At 39.6% G+C, this 16,391-nt stretch overlaps 1 protein-coding gene across 6 annotated transcripts; it reads left to right on the top strand.

Moving 5' to 3' along the window:
- Positions 1 to 741: 741 nt before the first annotated feature.
- dnajb5 (DnaJ heat shock protein family (Hsp40) member B5) lies at positions 742 to 16,110 on the top strand. Of its 6 annotated transcripts, XM_028034332.1 has the most exons (6): positions 849 to 1,290; positions 1,621 to 2,548; positions 2,654 to 2,762; positions 4,261 to 4,538; positions 5,856 to 6,520; positions 12,593 to 16,110. In XM_028034332.1, exons 4-6 carry the CDS (start codon positions 4,328 to 4,330, stop codon positions 12,824 to 12,826), a joined length of 1,110 nt encoding a protein of 369 aa, XP_027890133.1. In that variant the 5' UTR covers positions 849 to 1,290; positions 1,621 to 2,548; positions 2,654 to 2,762; positions 4,261 to 4,327; the 3' UTR covers positions 12,827 to 16,110. The 6 variants fall into 6 exon arrangements, with proteins under 6 accessions (XP_027890132.1, XP_027890135.1, XP_027890136.1 ...); XM_028034331.1 differs by lacking the exons at positions 1,621 to 2,548; positions 2,654 to 2,762 and adding an exon at positions 742 to 841 and having other exon boundaries at positions 1,020 to 1,290; XM_028034333.1 differs by having other exon boundaries at positions 1,621 to 2,762.
- The last annotated feature ends 281 nt before the right edge of the window (positions 16,111 to 16,391 follow it).

The raw sequence follows: 16,391 nt of genomic DNA, 5'->3' as shown, positions 1-16,391 counted from the left end.
ATATTTAGAAATATAGAATGCATTAAATATTTTCTAGTCTGACAAAAAAAAAGCAGAAATTGCTTAAATAACTAAATGAGGACTTTAACACAACTTTCACACTACCAATGTGTTTCTTAGTAACTATAACAGCTGGTGACAGCAGTGGTGTATGATATGGGTGGGATGGCTCAACACCCAGGGCACCATTGTATCAAGGGGTGGCATAAATGTGCAATAATGATGTCGGTTACATCTCAAAATGCATATGCAGTGTTTTATAAATGTTTCAGCCCCTGTGTTGTGGACAGTTTAGTCGAAGTCCTGTAAGAAAATGTGTCTTGTTCTGATTTTGAAGTTAGTGCTGGGAAATGGAGCCTTAGATTAAATGCATAGAAGGAAAGTGAGATAGAGATGCCTGGTTAATTTAAAGCCTGCATGCTGTGATTTGATGATTGCAGTTTTTATAGAGATAGGAGGTAAAGATGCGGGTGTGAGTGGAGTCATCTCATGACTCAGACCAGGCACGAGGCACGACTGTAGCACCTTGCGCATGGACAGCTCACCCACATTTTTTAGATCCACATCCAAACGGGACTCTATCTCGTTTGTGGACAGCTGATTTACAGCAATCATCTGTCCAGTCTAATCAGAGCAAAAAGAAAGAAACATATACATTGTTTTTGATAGTTTTGGGAAACTTATTTTTTTTTAGTTGTTCTTCAAGAAATCCAGGGAGGCAAAAAAAAAAAAAAAACGACTCCTGCAGGCCGGCTGAGGGGGCTGGGTCTGGTCTGGTCTCCAGTCCAGGCTCCATATTTCAGGCACAAGTCCAGGGACGGACACCGCAGCAGTAGGGTCGGTAAGGAGATTTTAAAATACAGTTTTTACTTTTAAAGGATTATAAAGTTTAAGAAGAGGGCTGCTTTTCCAAACAACCATCAGAGTTAAGTTATTCACGCCGTTGGAGACATCGATTTAGACACATTTCTCTCCCTGATTCTTAGAACCAGTCTGTCTCTGCTTCCCCATCAACACAGCACTGGTACAGATTTGGCTCTGAGGTTTTCCACCGAGACGTCAGGCAGGTGGGCGAGTGGGCGGGCGGACCTCAGCGTTTGGTCACTGGTTATTTCAGAGCCTGTGATCCCCGCCGGTCGGTGCTGCGTCCTGACGTCAGGTTATTATAAGGAGGCAACGGAACGGGAGCGGCTGGGCAGACAGCGGGGCTGAAGGGGAGAAAGGAGCGCAGAAACAGGCTGAAGGAAGCCGGACCATGCTGATCTGATTCTCCACTGACAGGGCATTCTGGTAGGGCTTTGTCTTCGCTCCTTTTACGTGGTCTGTGGGCCTGCATATGAGCATGTATGTGTCGGAAAATAAGCGGAAATATTGAGCTTTATTTTTGGCATCACATCGCAAATTGGAACTGTTTCTTTAAGCAGAGGGCACAGGCAAAAAAAATCAAAAAAAATCCTCCTTTTGCTCTCTGGAGACTCCTGTGCCCTGTTGAGAGGCACTGCAGTGAGGGGGGTCTCTCCTGCCCATAAGGCTGAACACAATAGATTCAGGCAGTGTATCACCGTGGTCTGCAGTGGGCTTCTTCCTTCTGTTTTTACACAAAATCTCCTGTGATTCCAGAAGAGGTGATTAAGGGGAAATTATTCTGGAGCTACCAGGCAGAGTTGATGTGGAGAAGCCCTTTTGGTTACAGTAAGATGAAGGGGATTCCTCTGCTCTCCATCTCAGACTACATCATCACCATATCGCCATGGCAACAGTTGGTGAAATCAGTACTCTCTGTTCCCTACATATCACTTAATAGATCTCACACTAAGTCTCCAAATGAGATATCTGGAGGGTGCATGGCAGATCCAGGGCCGGCCTGAGGTTGTCTGAGGTCCTGAGCAGAATTAAATTTGGGGGCCCCTTCCAGCAAAACCCATTATCGTTGAGAGGCACACTTACACTTCAAGTGTGGCTGTTTCATCTCTTCCACCACAAACTATTGGCTCAGTTAGTTTTTTTGAAAATGGTCAACATTTTCAAAGCCAGATTTTTTCTTGGTTTGTCTGATGAGTCAAGTCAAATTTAGTGTAACTAAAAGTAAAAGTGTTATATCAGATGTATACCAGGTAGGTAGCAGATATCACTGCACTGTTGTATGAAACCATAACATTTTATTGTTATGCTTAAATTAACACATCAACACCAACTGTTTTTTTTTTTTTTACTTTAACATAAAAATGCAATAAACTTCTCTGGGTTATTTTGAATCTTAACCGGGTGTAATATTCACCATTTTGCAAATAGAAATAGGCATTTAAGTTTAAAGATAACAGAAGAAATAAGTCAGAAATTAGTCAGCACTACATAAAACAAACGTGTGAGGCTTTTATTCTGAAGAACCACACGTGTCTTTTTGTAATGATGTAAAGTGTTCCATAAGCAACCACTCAAATAATGCTGGTTCTTGTTGCTCAGCAGTTCAATAAGTAACGTGGCGACTGTGGTGACAGTTGTGGGTTTGATTCCAGCTTCCTTGTGCCACATGTTGGTGTGCTGCTAGGTGAGGCACTTAACTACAACTTGCCTTCTGATCTGTGTATGTAACTGCAGGAATTAAAACTTAAGTGTTGCTACAAATGTAAAACTCTTGGGATTTTTCCAACAGATTTTTTCATAAATCTACCATGTGTAATTTCAAGAGTTGGTGCAAGTCCTCCAGGCCAGCAGGGGGCCATCAGCAGATTTAAAGTAGGCCTGTTTGGCCAGGTCATAAGGTGATTCTCAATAGTTTTGAATATAATTGACAAATGTCTGTATTTCAATAATTTAGTTCAGAAAATGAAACTGAAACACTGCATAGATACATGTATACATGCATTTAAAGTGTTTATTTCTGTCAGTTTTGATGATATTGACAGGGTTTTGGGTTGTTTGAGTTGTTTTTGTGTTTATTATTTATGTGTTCCTTAGTTTCAATTTTTGTTTAGATCAGCCGTGTTTCTGTTTTCCTTTGCTTCAGCCCTTTCTTAGTTACTCCAGTTTAACTATGTTCCTAATGTCTGGTTATTTGTTAGTATTAGATTCATTTTTACTAAGTTTATCCATTTTTGACCCGTGTGCCATTTTCTCTCTTTCTCTCCCCTCACACCGTTAACCCATTCTGATCATCCATCTATTCATTGTTCACTAATCAATATCCCCAGTATATATAGATCTCATTCTCAGTCACTCCTTGGTGGTTCTTCCTGTTAAATCTAATTTCGTCCCCGTTCACCTGGCTGGCTTGTTTGTTCCTGCTGTGATTTTTTGTTTTGTTTTGCTCTGGCTCCTTGCGTTCCTTGTGATTTTTGTATTTTTTGTTCTTCATTTTTTATTAAAATTTAAAAACTACTCGCCATCTCCACCTTGTTGCAACACCAGACTCATTTTGATAGATATTGGTTCAGAGCTTATTAATTAAAAATTTGGCTACTTAGAAAACTGTAAAATTGCAAATAACCAATAAAAAAGTATTTTTGTACAGAAATGCGGGCTACTTAAATTTTTTGCTGTCATTTCATGACCAGAGCTCATTTTGCTTGAGATGATCAGCTTGTGGTTCTGTGGGTGTTAAGGAAGTCCGGGTTGAGTTAATTGCAACCTCGTCTCTTCACTCTGTATCTGCACTCTGTGATCCTGACACATTCAACCTAGAGTCTGAATCTAGATACAAGCTCTCCATTTGTGTTTATGTGGTCAAATACAGAATTTACTTTCACCTGACAAGAGTACATTTGAACCAAGAAACAACAGTTCGCTTCGTCCAGTTAGAAGTTTTAACACAAGGAATGTAACAGCTTGTGTGCAACATCCTCGATCCTTGCATACAAAGGGCATGATGGCCCTTGAGATTCTAACTCCAGCTGCATTCCTCACATTGTAAATCTCCTCCAAACCCTTAAATATGCGTTGCCTTGTAATTGTCTAAAAGGTGTGGCTATTCCTACTATTTCTGCATCTTTTTCTACCACACTTTATCCCATCATTGAACGTTTATTGGTCCTATGTTATGTTATAATTATGCTAGAAACTGAATCGTGGGTTTTCATTTGCTGTAAACCATAACGAATGTATAAAATGTATAACTGCGTAATAGATTCATGTGACTTAAACTTTTCAAATTGAATAAGCTAACTTTTTAACATAATTCTAAGCTACTGAGATGCTTCTAGCTTGTCATTTTTGGCAGCGTCTGCCTCAGATGATTGTCATGAGACTCTTATTGTGTCCTAGTGTCTCACCAGTGATACAGCACAGTCTGAGCTGAAGAGAGGGCTTCTGGGTCCTGAGAGGCGTAGGTATGGGGAAGGACTATTACAAGACCCTTGGGATCCCCAAAGGTTCCAACGAGGATGAGATCAAGAAGGCCTACCGACGGATGGCGCTGCGCTTCCATCCGGACAAGAACACAGATCCAAACGCGGAGGAGAAATTCAAGGAAATCGCAGAGGCCTATGAGGTTCTCAGTGACCCGAAGAAAAGGGTCATCTACGACCAGCTGGGAGAGGAAGGTGAGGAGGAAATGGGTGCTGTGAAAACGTTTGGAGAGCAAGAAGCCTGCAGAGCTCATTTTGTCTGAGAAGCCAGCAGGCATTTCTATTGAGATAACTCAGGCACAGGTCTAATATCACACAGATATGCGTTAGTCACTCAAGTAATAATGTTATCTCGTTGTGTGATTGTTGGTTATTATAGTGTCAACAACCCTCACCAGGTCCAATAACTCATAGTCCTCCTCAGCTGCTGTTGTGATCTGTGTATGAATGTGTGTGTGAGTTTCCTGACAGACAGATGGCTCGAGATCATGATGATGCTGCGATATGAATAGAGGCAACTGCTGTAGTTTGCATTTGTGGGCGTTTTGTGCATGCATGTGTGTATTTGTGTTCAGTTTTTTGCTTGCAGTGACCTCGTATTTCAGTCACTGTTGCTCCACTGGCAGCACTGCTGGAAGATCAGTGATGCTGTGGGATTTTTTTCCACCCACAATGGTTTATTCTCTCTGCTTTTTGAGAGAGATCCTCTGTCTGGTATCTGATTTTATACAGACTTCCAAAACTTTTTTTATTTAAAATTTACATGTTTTCAGGTCATTTTTCTACATTTATTTCCTCTGAAGTTTTAATATAGTTTGGACATTTTGGTACAAAATATTTACCTATCTTATCTGTAGGTACCACAAATTTCAAAACAACACAAAGCTGAAACTGACTCCTGTTTTTGGCTTTTCTACTAACTTCTAAACTTTTATTTTATAGTCAACAATACAGTAATAGTGAAAGTTGACACTGACTTAATATATGCAGTGAGGGAATGTTTCTATTCCTTTTTCATTCATGAAATCAAAATAAGTCCAACTGGCCTCCATGTAATTCAGGTCATAAAAGGGTTAATGCTCAGAGGCTCAGGTTAGGTAAACATGAATTTAAAGGTAACTAAAGCCCAAAAAGTGATGAAAAGACTTTTTCTAAAATTTTTAATGCATCTGTATTCAGTCTATAGGTCAAAAACCAAAATACTGATGGGTGAAATGATAAAATCAACATTTGATGAGTAAAATTAAAGATAAAGAATGTAAAAGAAATACGCCTTTAAAAACTAAAGACAAGACAAGTCAGAAAATCAAACATTTGTTCATTCTAAATTTGACTTTATTTTTTTCATACTTATCCACACCTGGGAAATGGTAATAAAAATATGATACTGTTCCAGGGTGTTTGATGCTGGGGTCAGAGCCATGTGTGTGTTAGAAGATGTTCACAGATGCACGGGGTTTTTAGCGTGTGTTTGTATGGTCAGTCATTTCTTAGCCCTCTGTTCTGTTACAGGTTTGAAGACAGGAGGCAGCAGCTCTTCTGGTGCTCCTGGCAGCTCGACGCATCACTACACTTTCCATGGAGACCCTCACGCCACTTTTGCCTCTTTCTTCGGGGGCTCCAACCCTTTTGACATGTTCTTTGGCTCCAGCCGCAGCCACAGCCGCTCCAACGGTTTCCCCTTCCACAACGACCACAGCAACGGCGCAGAGCAGGACACAGAAATGGATGAGGATGACCCCTTTGCTCAGTTTGGGAGACAGTTTGGCTTTCCTGGAGGAATGAACAATGGCTTTCCAGGGGAGGGTCGCAGGAGGAGGGGGCCAACCCCGTCAGAGCGCCTGGGGACCCACCGGAAGCACCAGGACGCGCCGGTGGTCCACGAGCTGAGGGTCTCACTGGAGGAGATCTTCCACGGCTGCACCAAACGCATGAAGATCACTCGCCGCAGGCTGAATCCAGACGGGAGGAGCATGAGAACAGAGGACAAGATCCTCAACATCGTCATCAAGAAGGGCTGGAAGGAGGGGACCAAGATTACTTTCCCAAAAGAGGGGGACGAGACCCCTGAGAACATTCCTGCCGACATAATGTTTGTGCTTAAAGACAAGGGGCATGCCCACTTCAAAAGAGACGGTTCCAATATCATTTATAACTGCAAGATAACCCTAAAAGAGGTACGTCCAACTTATTTTATCTCTGTTCAACATCTCATGTTGTAGCTCTACAACATGAGATTGTAGAGCTACAACTATTCTATTAGTTGCTAACATTTCTATTAGTTGCTAATTCTTTAGAGGGATTTTGATTCCCAGTGGATCCAATCATTCAAACACTCACTGCAGTCACACAGCTGGGAAGCTTTGGGACAGAAATGCCTCAAACTTTCTAAAACTTTTCTACATTTATCATCTTCAACCACACAATTTAGCATATCTTATTGGGATTTTATGTGATAGACCAACATTAAGGAGTGCAAAAATGTGAAGTAAGGAGAAATATTATTTTACAAAGAAAAATTGTTTGCTAATTTAAGTCAGGTATGTAGAGTAAAACAAAAATCTAAAACATGCCGGACATGTTTTAGATGAAGGACTGGATTCTCCCATCTATGATTAAAAAAAAAAGAATATTCCCAAACTTTAAACATTTTAATCACAATAAAAGCTACAAACCTGCCAAAAGATGAGCATCCAGCTAAACTGACTGTCCAGGAAAGGAGAGCATTAATCAAAGAAGAAGCCAAGAAGCTGCTGTGATCCACAACTTAGATGTGAAAATATTAGTCACCTACAAGAAGTAGTTTAGAATGGCCTAGTCAATGTCCAGAAACCTGCAGCTGTTATTGCAGTGAAAGATGGTTCTATTAACTGCTGAGTTGAGTATTCTATATACAAATGTGAGCCTTTAACCTTTCTAAAATAATTTTTACATTTTATTTATTTGAGAGAGCAAGTATGAAAAACAAGTTTGACTTTCTTTCCTTTCAAAATTACACTAATTTATGTCGGTTTATCACAGCAGTCTGAAACCTGTGACTGCAGTCGCATTTGACTTTCCACAATGGCTCTTACTAGCTTTGACTGAAAATTAAAAGGAGACAGTTATTGTTTTTTAATACAGATATAATAACAAATGCAGGTTTTTAACCATTGCATTTTTTCCTGCAATATTTGCACTGGATTCCCACAAAATACAAGTAATATGTTTTTAGATCTCTTTTTCTTGTCTATATGTTGAAACCTATGTGCTTTAAAATAATAATAATAATAATAATAATAATAATAATAATAATTCATCCACTTTTATGTTTATCTTTATTTTAGATCCTAAAAATAGAAATGAAACACTTCTTTAAAAATAACAATATGTACATATTTGTCTAAAAAGTCATCTTTTTTCAAAAAGTCATGTGACATTTAATGCTCTAAACAAGTCTTATTTGGCTAATCCAAGAGCAAAATGGCTCCTTAGGTTGCAAACTCCTGGTCTATCACATAAGATTTTAATAAAACCCTTTATATTTGTGGTTGCTACGTGAGAAAATGTAAAAGCGCTGAAGGCTTGTGAATATTCCTACAATGCACTTTATTCTGCTCCTCAGTCCTAGATGTGTTCATTGCATGTGGTCATTGCTGGAGGACAGGATCAGTCGGAGCAGAGTCTCTGCCACCCACGTGTGAGAGAGGAAGCAGGAATGTGGTGTCCTGGTGTGACAGGCATAGAACCACCATCCTCATTTGTTATGTGCATCAGCATGAAATCATATACATAAACACCTAAGACAGCACACAAGTATCCACCTCCTGCAAACACATTCAGATAAAGATGGATTGTAGTGTTACAGTGGTGACAATCCCAGCTTCTATTATTGCAACTGGCAGGATATTTAATTGGCCGCTCCTACAGTGTGGAGGGCACTGGGTGCTCCGTTGCTTTAGTGTTTCCATTAAGGTTGCCACGTCCTGACAGTCAACCTGATGGTAGGTTCGCTGAGATGACCAGGGATGTCAGTGCTGTTCTTTGTACTCAGCTTAAGCTAATTTTTATGGTTTTTCTGCAAACTTTTGCAAATAACCAGCTAGGTAATGGAGCAGTGGCCTCACACAGCAACTCTGCACAGACGAGAGCACATTGGAGTTTATTGAGTCATATTTAAAGCTAGAGATGTTGTTTAATCAAACCTGCAAGCGATTAAGTTTGCACTTTGCAACTCCCACAGCTAAAACCTTCTCATCTTTCAACAGCCAGATAAGAGACTTAAGTCTGGTGGAGTTAAACATGAGATGAGGCAGAGTAGGGGAAATGTGTCTGGGGTGGGAGCTGCATCCTGGGAGTTTTAGGGAAGTGGGTCAGATGATTTAGTCTCCTAAGCAAAAATGAGCTCATATATCTCTCCTCCTTCTGCTCTGCTTTCTTCAAAAATGCCGAGGAATGCAGCAGTGAAAAACCCAGTTTCAAATGCGGGCTGCACACACTCCAATCTATCAAAGTGTAAAATATGTCATGCAACACATAAAACAAGTTCTGTCACAGGAATAATCGCTGCCATAAATGAAAGCCAGCTTGTTGTTTCTAAGGAGCAAAACAGAACCGTTTGGATGTGTTGATGTTCGAGGTTTGAGTATTAAATATTATGTCATATTTTGACAGCTGGATTCTTCCCTAGCTATGAGGTTGCTCAGTTTTGTTTTCTGCCAGAAGCATCCCTCAGTAGGCAGCTTAGTTTAGTGCTGCCAATTCTGCTTTACCATGCTGTGACACTCATGGGAGATGTTCATCCCTGCAGCATCTCCAAAAGTCACAAGCAACAGGAGATGTAGCTCAAATCTGACACTCTGATTTCTCTAGAAGCAAATTCTTTCCACACCCATAGGAGGCCAGAATGTAGCAATGATAATGGCTCAGCTCCAGTCAAAATGGGACGCCTGTCTTCCATCAACTTAATAGTCGCTGATGCGGATGATGAATCTTTTCTAGTAGATTTTGTGCTTGAATAGACAGTTCTGTATTTTTGAATTGATATTTTGTTAAACTCCTACCTGCAGTAGAGATCTCTCATAGCTTTTCCATTAGTGTAAATCCAGATTAGTTGGACTCAATGGCTGAAGGTAACAGCTTGTTCCACAGGAACCAAGACCAAAGTAAACTTTTACCATCTTTAAGCAACTCTAGTGTCAAAATAGTCAAAGCAATTCATACAAATGATGAATATGATGCTGTATGTCATTGATATTTCTGAATTAATCTGTATTAAACAACTTATTTTTGTCAAGGGGAAAAAAATATCTTGGGTTTGATAAATTGTCAAAATATTTCAAGTGCTCTTGCAAGAAAATCTCACACGTCAATGCAGACCCAAATTACAAGGTGTGGACAAAAACCGATTACACAGCATAAATAATGTATTAAAGTTTTTATTCCATCTTTATGCAAGTGAAAGAAAAAAACAGTCTTTTCAGTTTAACTCTGGCTTCTCTTTTCTTTTCAGTTTGGTAAACCTTTTTAAAGTCTTTTTGTAGTCGTCATTCAGTAGAGCCACTTTTCTGCTCATGTAATATTATTGAGCCAAGAAATTACCTCCCCGAAAAAACGCATGTCAAATGTACAAAATGGGATCTTTTGTAGGATGTTTCAATGCTCCTTTCTGCTTCAGACATTTCCCCCACAGTTCACAGAAAGCTTGAACTCAGGTCATGTTGCAGGGCAGCTCTGTATGGTTTAGTGATGTTGTTTGCAGCTATGGATTTAAATTGTTACCATGATATTTTACTTACTGCAATGAAAGAAAAAGTGGTAATAAAAAGTGCTTTTAATAAATCTGTCACTGCACAAAGCCTGGGATACGAAAACACAAATATTACTCTAAAAATAGAAAAATGACAGCTTTCATCAAACAAGCTCCTTCACTACCTCATTTACATTAAGCAGTAATGTATTGCTAGACAAAAAATAAATGAATGAATTAAATCTTCTTCAAATATATTGATGTTTATTAATGATTTCATTAAACCTGTAGTGGAAAATCATAGTTTAAACAGTTAAAGTATGAATCTCAACCTACTGTCTTGATAACAAACTACAATTTAAAAAAATGATCGCAATAAATCATTGTTCTAAGTAATATTTCTTCACCCAGTTATATATGACAATTATCCATTCCTGCTTCTGAGAGCTACTTTACTAATACTATTTTGTGACATACTGTGTTTACTGTTTAAAACAAGTAGAACAAAACGTGTAAAGTAGGATGAATGCCTGCCGTAAAAGTAAAGCATTGTATAAAATTAAACTACCGTATCAGTTTAAGTGAATGCTATTTTGCTGTCATTTACTACGCTGCAGTTATTCTGACCAGATACACTTGGCATGTTCTGTTCTCAGCACACATTTGAAAGAGGTGGCGCTGCACCTCCTTCTTCAATTTTCTGTGCAAATCATCATCAACGTCAGTCCACATCTTTGAGAGGACCCTTTCGATTAAGAGGATATTTATCTGTTGCATCCTGAAGCAAACACAAAACAGAATTTTTAGGTTTAAGCAGGATGGATTTTTTTCTCTGAGTATATCTTGAGAGTTTGCTTTCCGTAAAAAGTGTCAATGTTTGTTTGCATGTGCCAGTCTCTGTGGTGCTGTTGTCTGAGCAGAGCCTTATGCAATCACTGATCAGATGGGAGTGTGCTCTCAGTGTTATGGCAACCTGTATCTGTGTGTAAGATCTGCATTAGTGAATGAAAGTGTTCAGAACTGGAGGATGAGTCTCTAAGGCAGCCAAAAGGCCAGGTCAAAGGGCAACGTATGTATTGAATGACAGGACGCTGATGTCATGGCTGGAAAATCACTGTCTGTGACAGCTGCTCCGCTTGACCCGAAAGTCAATGGTCCATATTTACTTTCTATCAGACAGAACAAGAAAACCCAGCAACGCTCCTAACAGAACATTTAGCAAGTACAGACATAGATGTGCTGTGAGGTTAAGCCTGTGCAAAGACACAATTACATTATGAAAAGCTGGCGGAGTGGAAGTTAATGGTACTTGGAACTTAGTTTATTTTCTTTAATGTTTGGCATTATGAATTTGCTTCAGGATTCTGCGGGACACATGCACTCTCAAAAACAACTCTGTATTGATTATAGTCATTATGAAATTGTTTATTTTAAAGTTTGTAGACTATCTGTGAACCACCTGATTCCTTATCAGCGAACGTTTATAGCTCATATCTTTCTGCTGACTATAACGACTATTAAACCTTCCCCATGATTGTGTAGGTCACAACATAACATTTCTTTGCTAACTATGATGTTTTTGGTCTTATTCAAATTTTCTGATCAATTGAACTCTGAGTTGTCATTACCTGTAACCTACTTGATATATATTATTCTATATTTGAATATAAACACAAGTTTCACTTACATATACATTTCAAAGTTACTATTTTGTTTATTCACTCTTACTCTCCTGACCCAAACCTTTCGGATTTGTAACTGTGTGCTCATCTCCATCTGTGTCTCTTCACACCTGACTTTTTTTATTTTACTGCTTTTCTTTGTAGCAGTTGCTTCTAAGTGTTATATAAAGTCTGTTGTTCAATCAGATATTCAGTCACACAGTTAAAAATAGTTGTTTCTGTTCAGCCTTAATATCCCGAAAGATGCCCACCACAAAGCCTGTGAAGTCGTTAAAACCCACATGTCTCTGGATTCATGGTACATTGTGATAAGGAGGTTATGCTTATGTGTGTGAGTGTGAGTGGGGGTGTGCGTGCGTGCGTGCGTGCGTGCGTGCGTGTGTGTGTGTGTGCGCCGCCAGGCGTGACTGTGTGGATCTGACAAGCCCTCCAACTATTCTCGAGCTCAGCCGATTCCTGCCTCACTTCATTAGTCCAAGGTATGAGGGTGCTGCTAAAATTAGTCCCCAGTGCAATGCTGACACACTTGTGCACTCACACAACACACAAAGAGCTGAAAACTTTTCCGATGCCAAGTTCCTAATGTTCTTTTCCAGAGGCGGTTCTCCAGACCCGGCAGCGCTGTAGTCCAAGCTAAGTGATCTTTAAAGTGGAACACGCTCTGTTTTCCACACACACAGCACAGAAAACACAACAGCATGATGTTGTGTTTTGGGGGTGAGGGGAAATAAACTCCAGTTTTACCTCATGGAAACATTAAGTCATTAGGATATTCATGGCTCTGGAATTCATTTCTTTCTATAGACTTTAACCCTCTGTGTTTCCTCTCTCTTTTCCAGGCGCTGTGTGGCTGCACTGTTAGTATTCCCACGCTGGAAAACCGCGTCATCTCGCTCCCTTGCCACGAGATCATCAAGCCAGGAACGTTGAAGCGGGTCAGGGGAGAAGGTCTGCCTTTCCCCAAGAACCCGTCGCAGCGCGGTGACCTCATCGTGGAGTTTTCTGTCCGTTTTCCTGACAGGATCCCCCCGCAGTCCCGAGAGATTATCAGACAGCACCTCCCCCAGTCGTAGGAGGACCACTCAGAGCCCTCCACCGGCAAATAAAACTACCCATCATACAACCTCATCTACTCCTCCCATATATGGTAGTTACGGTTTTACTGTCCTGTGTTGATCACAACATCTTAGAAGGACAGACAAAGACTGGCAGGATCAGGATTTAATTTAGCTTTGTATGTGCTGTCTTTTGGTCCAAGCACACACACACACATGCCCACACACACACACATGAGTCCCCAGACAGTGAAGCGGTGCTGAGGCTGGGCTGTGCACAACTGTGGTTTCTACCCAACCTTCTTTTCTGAACAGTTTTTTACAAATTTATCAGTGGTTTTATAAGCTCTCCTCCTCTCCAATCCTTATCTTTTTGTGAAAAGGATGAAGTTTGAGATATTTTTTTAAAAGAAATGCTTAATTAGGATTTTTTTTGTTTTCTTATTTTTACCTCAAGTGTACCAGCAGCTTGAGTGTTTTCAGTACATAGTCTAGTTTTAACATAACTCCACCTTGACTTTGACTCCATGCTAAAGAAACATAGATTTTAAGTCTGTAGACTCGTTAGTGTGGTCGACCTTCCCCAAACAGACATCTGCTAGGCCAAATTTCACATAAAGTTCCACATTGCACTGCAGTTTAGACTTGGCATGGGCCGGTTTCTGGTCTCAAGGTATTCCAGGGTTTTTAAAGGTTACGGTTTCAAAACCCCCAAACCTTTCTTTCATACTGATTGTTTAATGTCATTTTATAGAAGAATATGAGAAAATACTGGCATTAAAAGCAACTTTTTCTAGCTGTTTGAAGTTGCTGTTCCCTCGTTTGTTGCTGTGCACTGCCGGTCAGCTGCTTGAAAGTATGCTACTACTGTTTTTTATTGCTTAAAAGAAAGAGAAGTTCAGCTATTTGGATACAGATCTGGTATAACACAGAATGTCATTATATGAAAACTAGAAGGGTGTCATTTATTATTGTTATTAAGCTGTTAGACTGTTTTAAAACTGTATCAAGCTTCAGCATGTCGCAATCAACTGCTTGCCCATAGAGTCAGCAGTATAATCATGATTATGGCATCTAGAGCAGGAGTCCCAAAGTCTAGATGGATCCCTTCTCCAACACACCTGAATCGAATAACTGAGTGACCTCCTCTGCATGTCATCAACTTCCAGAGGCCTAATAATGAGCCATTCATTTGATGCAGGTGTGTTGAATCAGGGATTTGTCTATAAGTTTTAGTACCTTGGCTCTTGACGACTCTCGCATTTAACACTATGGCATTCGGAATTTGATTGCCAGATAAGCAGAGCTGCTGAGGATGTTTTTGGTCCAACGGGATGTTTTTCTTGTTTTTATTCCAACATAGTCTGTTTTGCTACAGAATTGACAAGAACAGCGACTCAGATAGCGGCCATAACAACATCACTTTATGTCACACTGTAAGCTATACTGATGCATCATTCATGTCAGCATGCTGGATGCTTGAAAATGAAAGTGAAACTCATTACAGGACCTACTTTCCGAGTAATTCTGTTAAATATTTTCTGACCATCACATTTTATTCCAACATAGTCTGTCGATCCTTAAATATAAGAATAGATGGTGATATTATGGGAAAAATAACATACTCAGATCACTGTGATTCCACATTGTTGATCCCAAAACACACGCAATACCCAGAATGGGATACAATTTTTACACAAATACCCTTCATTTCATCATGTTTATATCCACATAATGCACTTTTCAATATGAATCAGCATGAGAGCAACTATAGTTCTTGGTCCTTTTAGGACAAATATGTTTGACCTAAGATGTTACCTTTAGCCTGCATGTCACCTGTTTTTGTCATGGCTATGAAACCAGCTTGTGAAAAAATTGCAGCTCAGAGAAATGATCCCAAAACGTCTCATACAGATAAACCATCAACCACTGATTAAGAAGCAGAACAACAGAAAGCGATTTTTTGCAAAATAAGCAAGGTTACTTAAAGAAACTACAACACTTGTCAGATCTTTATTGTACATTTTGTTTAATTTTATGTAAGACAACCAATTTACCAGTAAATAAATTAAATAAATAACTTTTCCTATAATAATCATTATGTAATAGCTTTTTGGAAGTAACGGTACTTTTTATTCTGATTCAAATGAAAACAATTAGATTACATCAAGCATTTTGGTCTTAAGCTTTTTTGTAATTACCACTTAGCTAAATTTTGTCATACCATGAGGATTACGCACCGGCCCATGTCTAGTTCACATTAGCCCATCTTGGTTGAATTGAAACGGCAATCACAACCTGCAACTGCAGCGGGAGCTTTGATAAAAATCTGCTTGCAACAAAGGGTGCTTTCCTTCATGCTGAGCTGCTCAACACCGATTAGCTGGCTCACTTTCTAAGGGACATACAGGTGCCTTAGCCCAGTGTCAAACCAATAACACAGGCCACACTGAAATATATACAAAAAGCCATGAGTGCACAACAGATGATGCCCTATGCTGTGTTAGACTTTACCATCTGGAGGTGGTAAAACTGTAAGTAAGCAATGTAAAGTTTATAAAGTACTGTAAGTAAGCCAAAATGTTTTTAGGGAGCAATTTGATACGAGACTGAGGATTTTTGTAAGTAATTTAAAGCAAAGTGCCAAACAAGTAGAGGTGGGATTTTCCCCGAGGGACTAAATGACAGTTATTCTGACAGCCCCCTGCTCTGTTGTGTATTATATCTTTGTTCTCTTGTGGCTTTTGAAGGCCATGTCTTGGTGCTAAAGTGAGCAGTGCCACCAATAAACCACACTGCTTTGTGATTTGATAAGGCTTCTGTGTTTTATATGTGTACAGCTAGTAGAACACCCTGTTTAGGAACCAGGCCTTGAAGCGGATGATCTTTTTCTCAACAGCAGGGGGCGCTGAAACCCGTTGAGCTCCTCCTCATTTTGTATTTTACATCAGTGATGTAAAACACACTGAGATGTTTATATGAGCATGAGTTATGCAGGACGTTCATGTTGGTCTTACATATATATATATTTAAAATGTTTTCTTCCTGGGATGTTTAAATGCATTAAAAATGCACTTTTATATTGTTCAAAATATTGCGGAAACAATTATAGGATGGGAGAGACATGACTGTCTGATTGTGTGATTGTTTGTACTGCCTCTTAAACCCTCAGAGGTGTGGCTGCAACCAGAGTGTACATGTACCGCTGCTGAAAACTCGCCATCACTGCTTGTCTGCATTTGACAATACGGTATTTATTAACTTTTAATAATGTAACAAATAAACCAAATGTGTGAAATTAATCTTGTGTCATTGTGTTATTCTAGCTCAAGCTAACACTGAATTGGATGATTATGTCATGTAAGGATAACAGTGTAATATTAGCAAGTTTTGAAATGGCTCAATAAACAGGGTAGGATGTTTTCTTCTAAGCACAAAACACAGAATCAAAACTTTATGAAGGAGGATCAAGGCTGCCAAAATTACCCCAACTTTACATCAACAACAAATCCAACAAACTCAGAACAACACCTAAAATCACTGCAGACCTTGTTTTCCCCACTAAAGGTCAGAGTTCATGATT

This window comes from Xiphophorus couchianus, chromosome 12, assembly GCF_001444195.1.
Source record: "Xiphophorus couchianus chromosome 12, X_couchianus-1.0, whole genome shotgun sequence".
NCBI lineage: Eukaryota > Metazoa > Chordata > Actinopteri > Cyprinodontiformes > Poeciliidae > Xiphophorus > Xiphophorus couchianus.
This window is presented reverse-complemented; position numbering and strand designations above follow the sequence as displayed.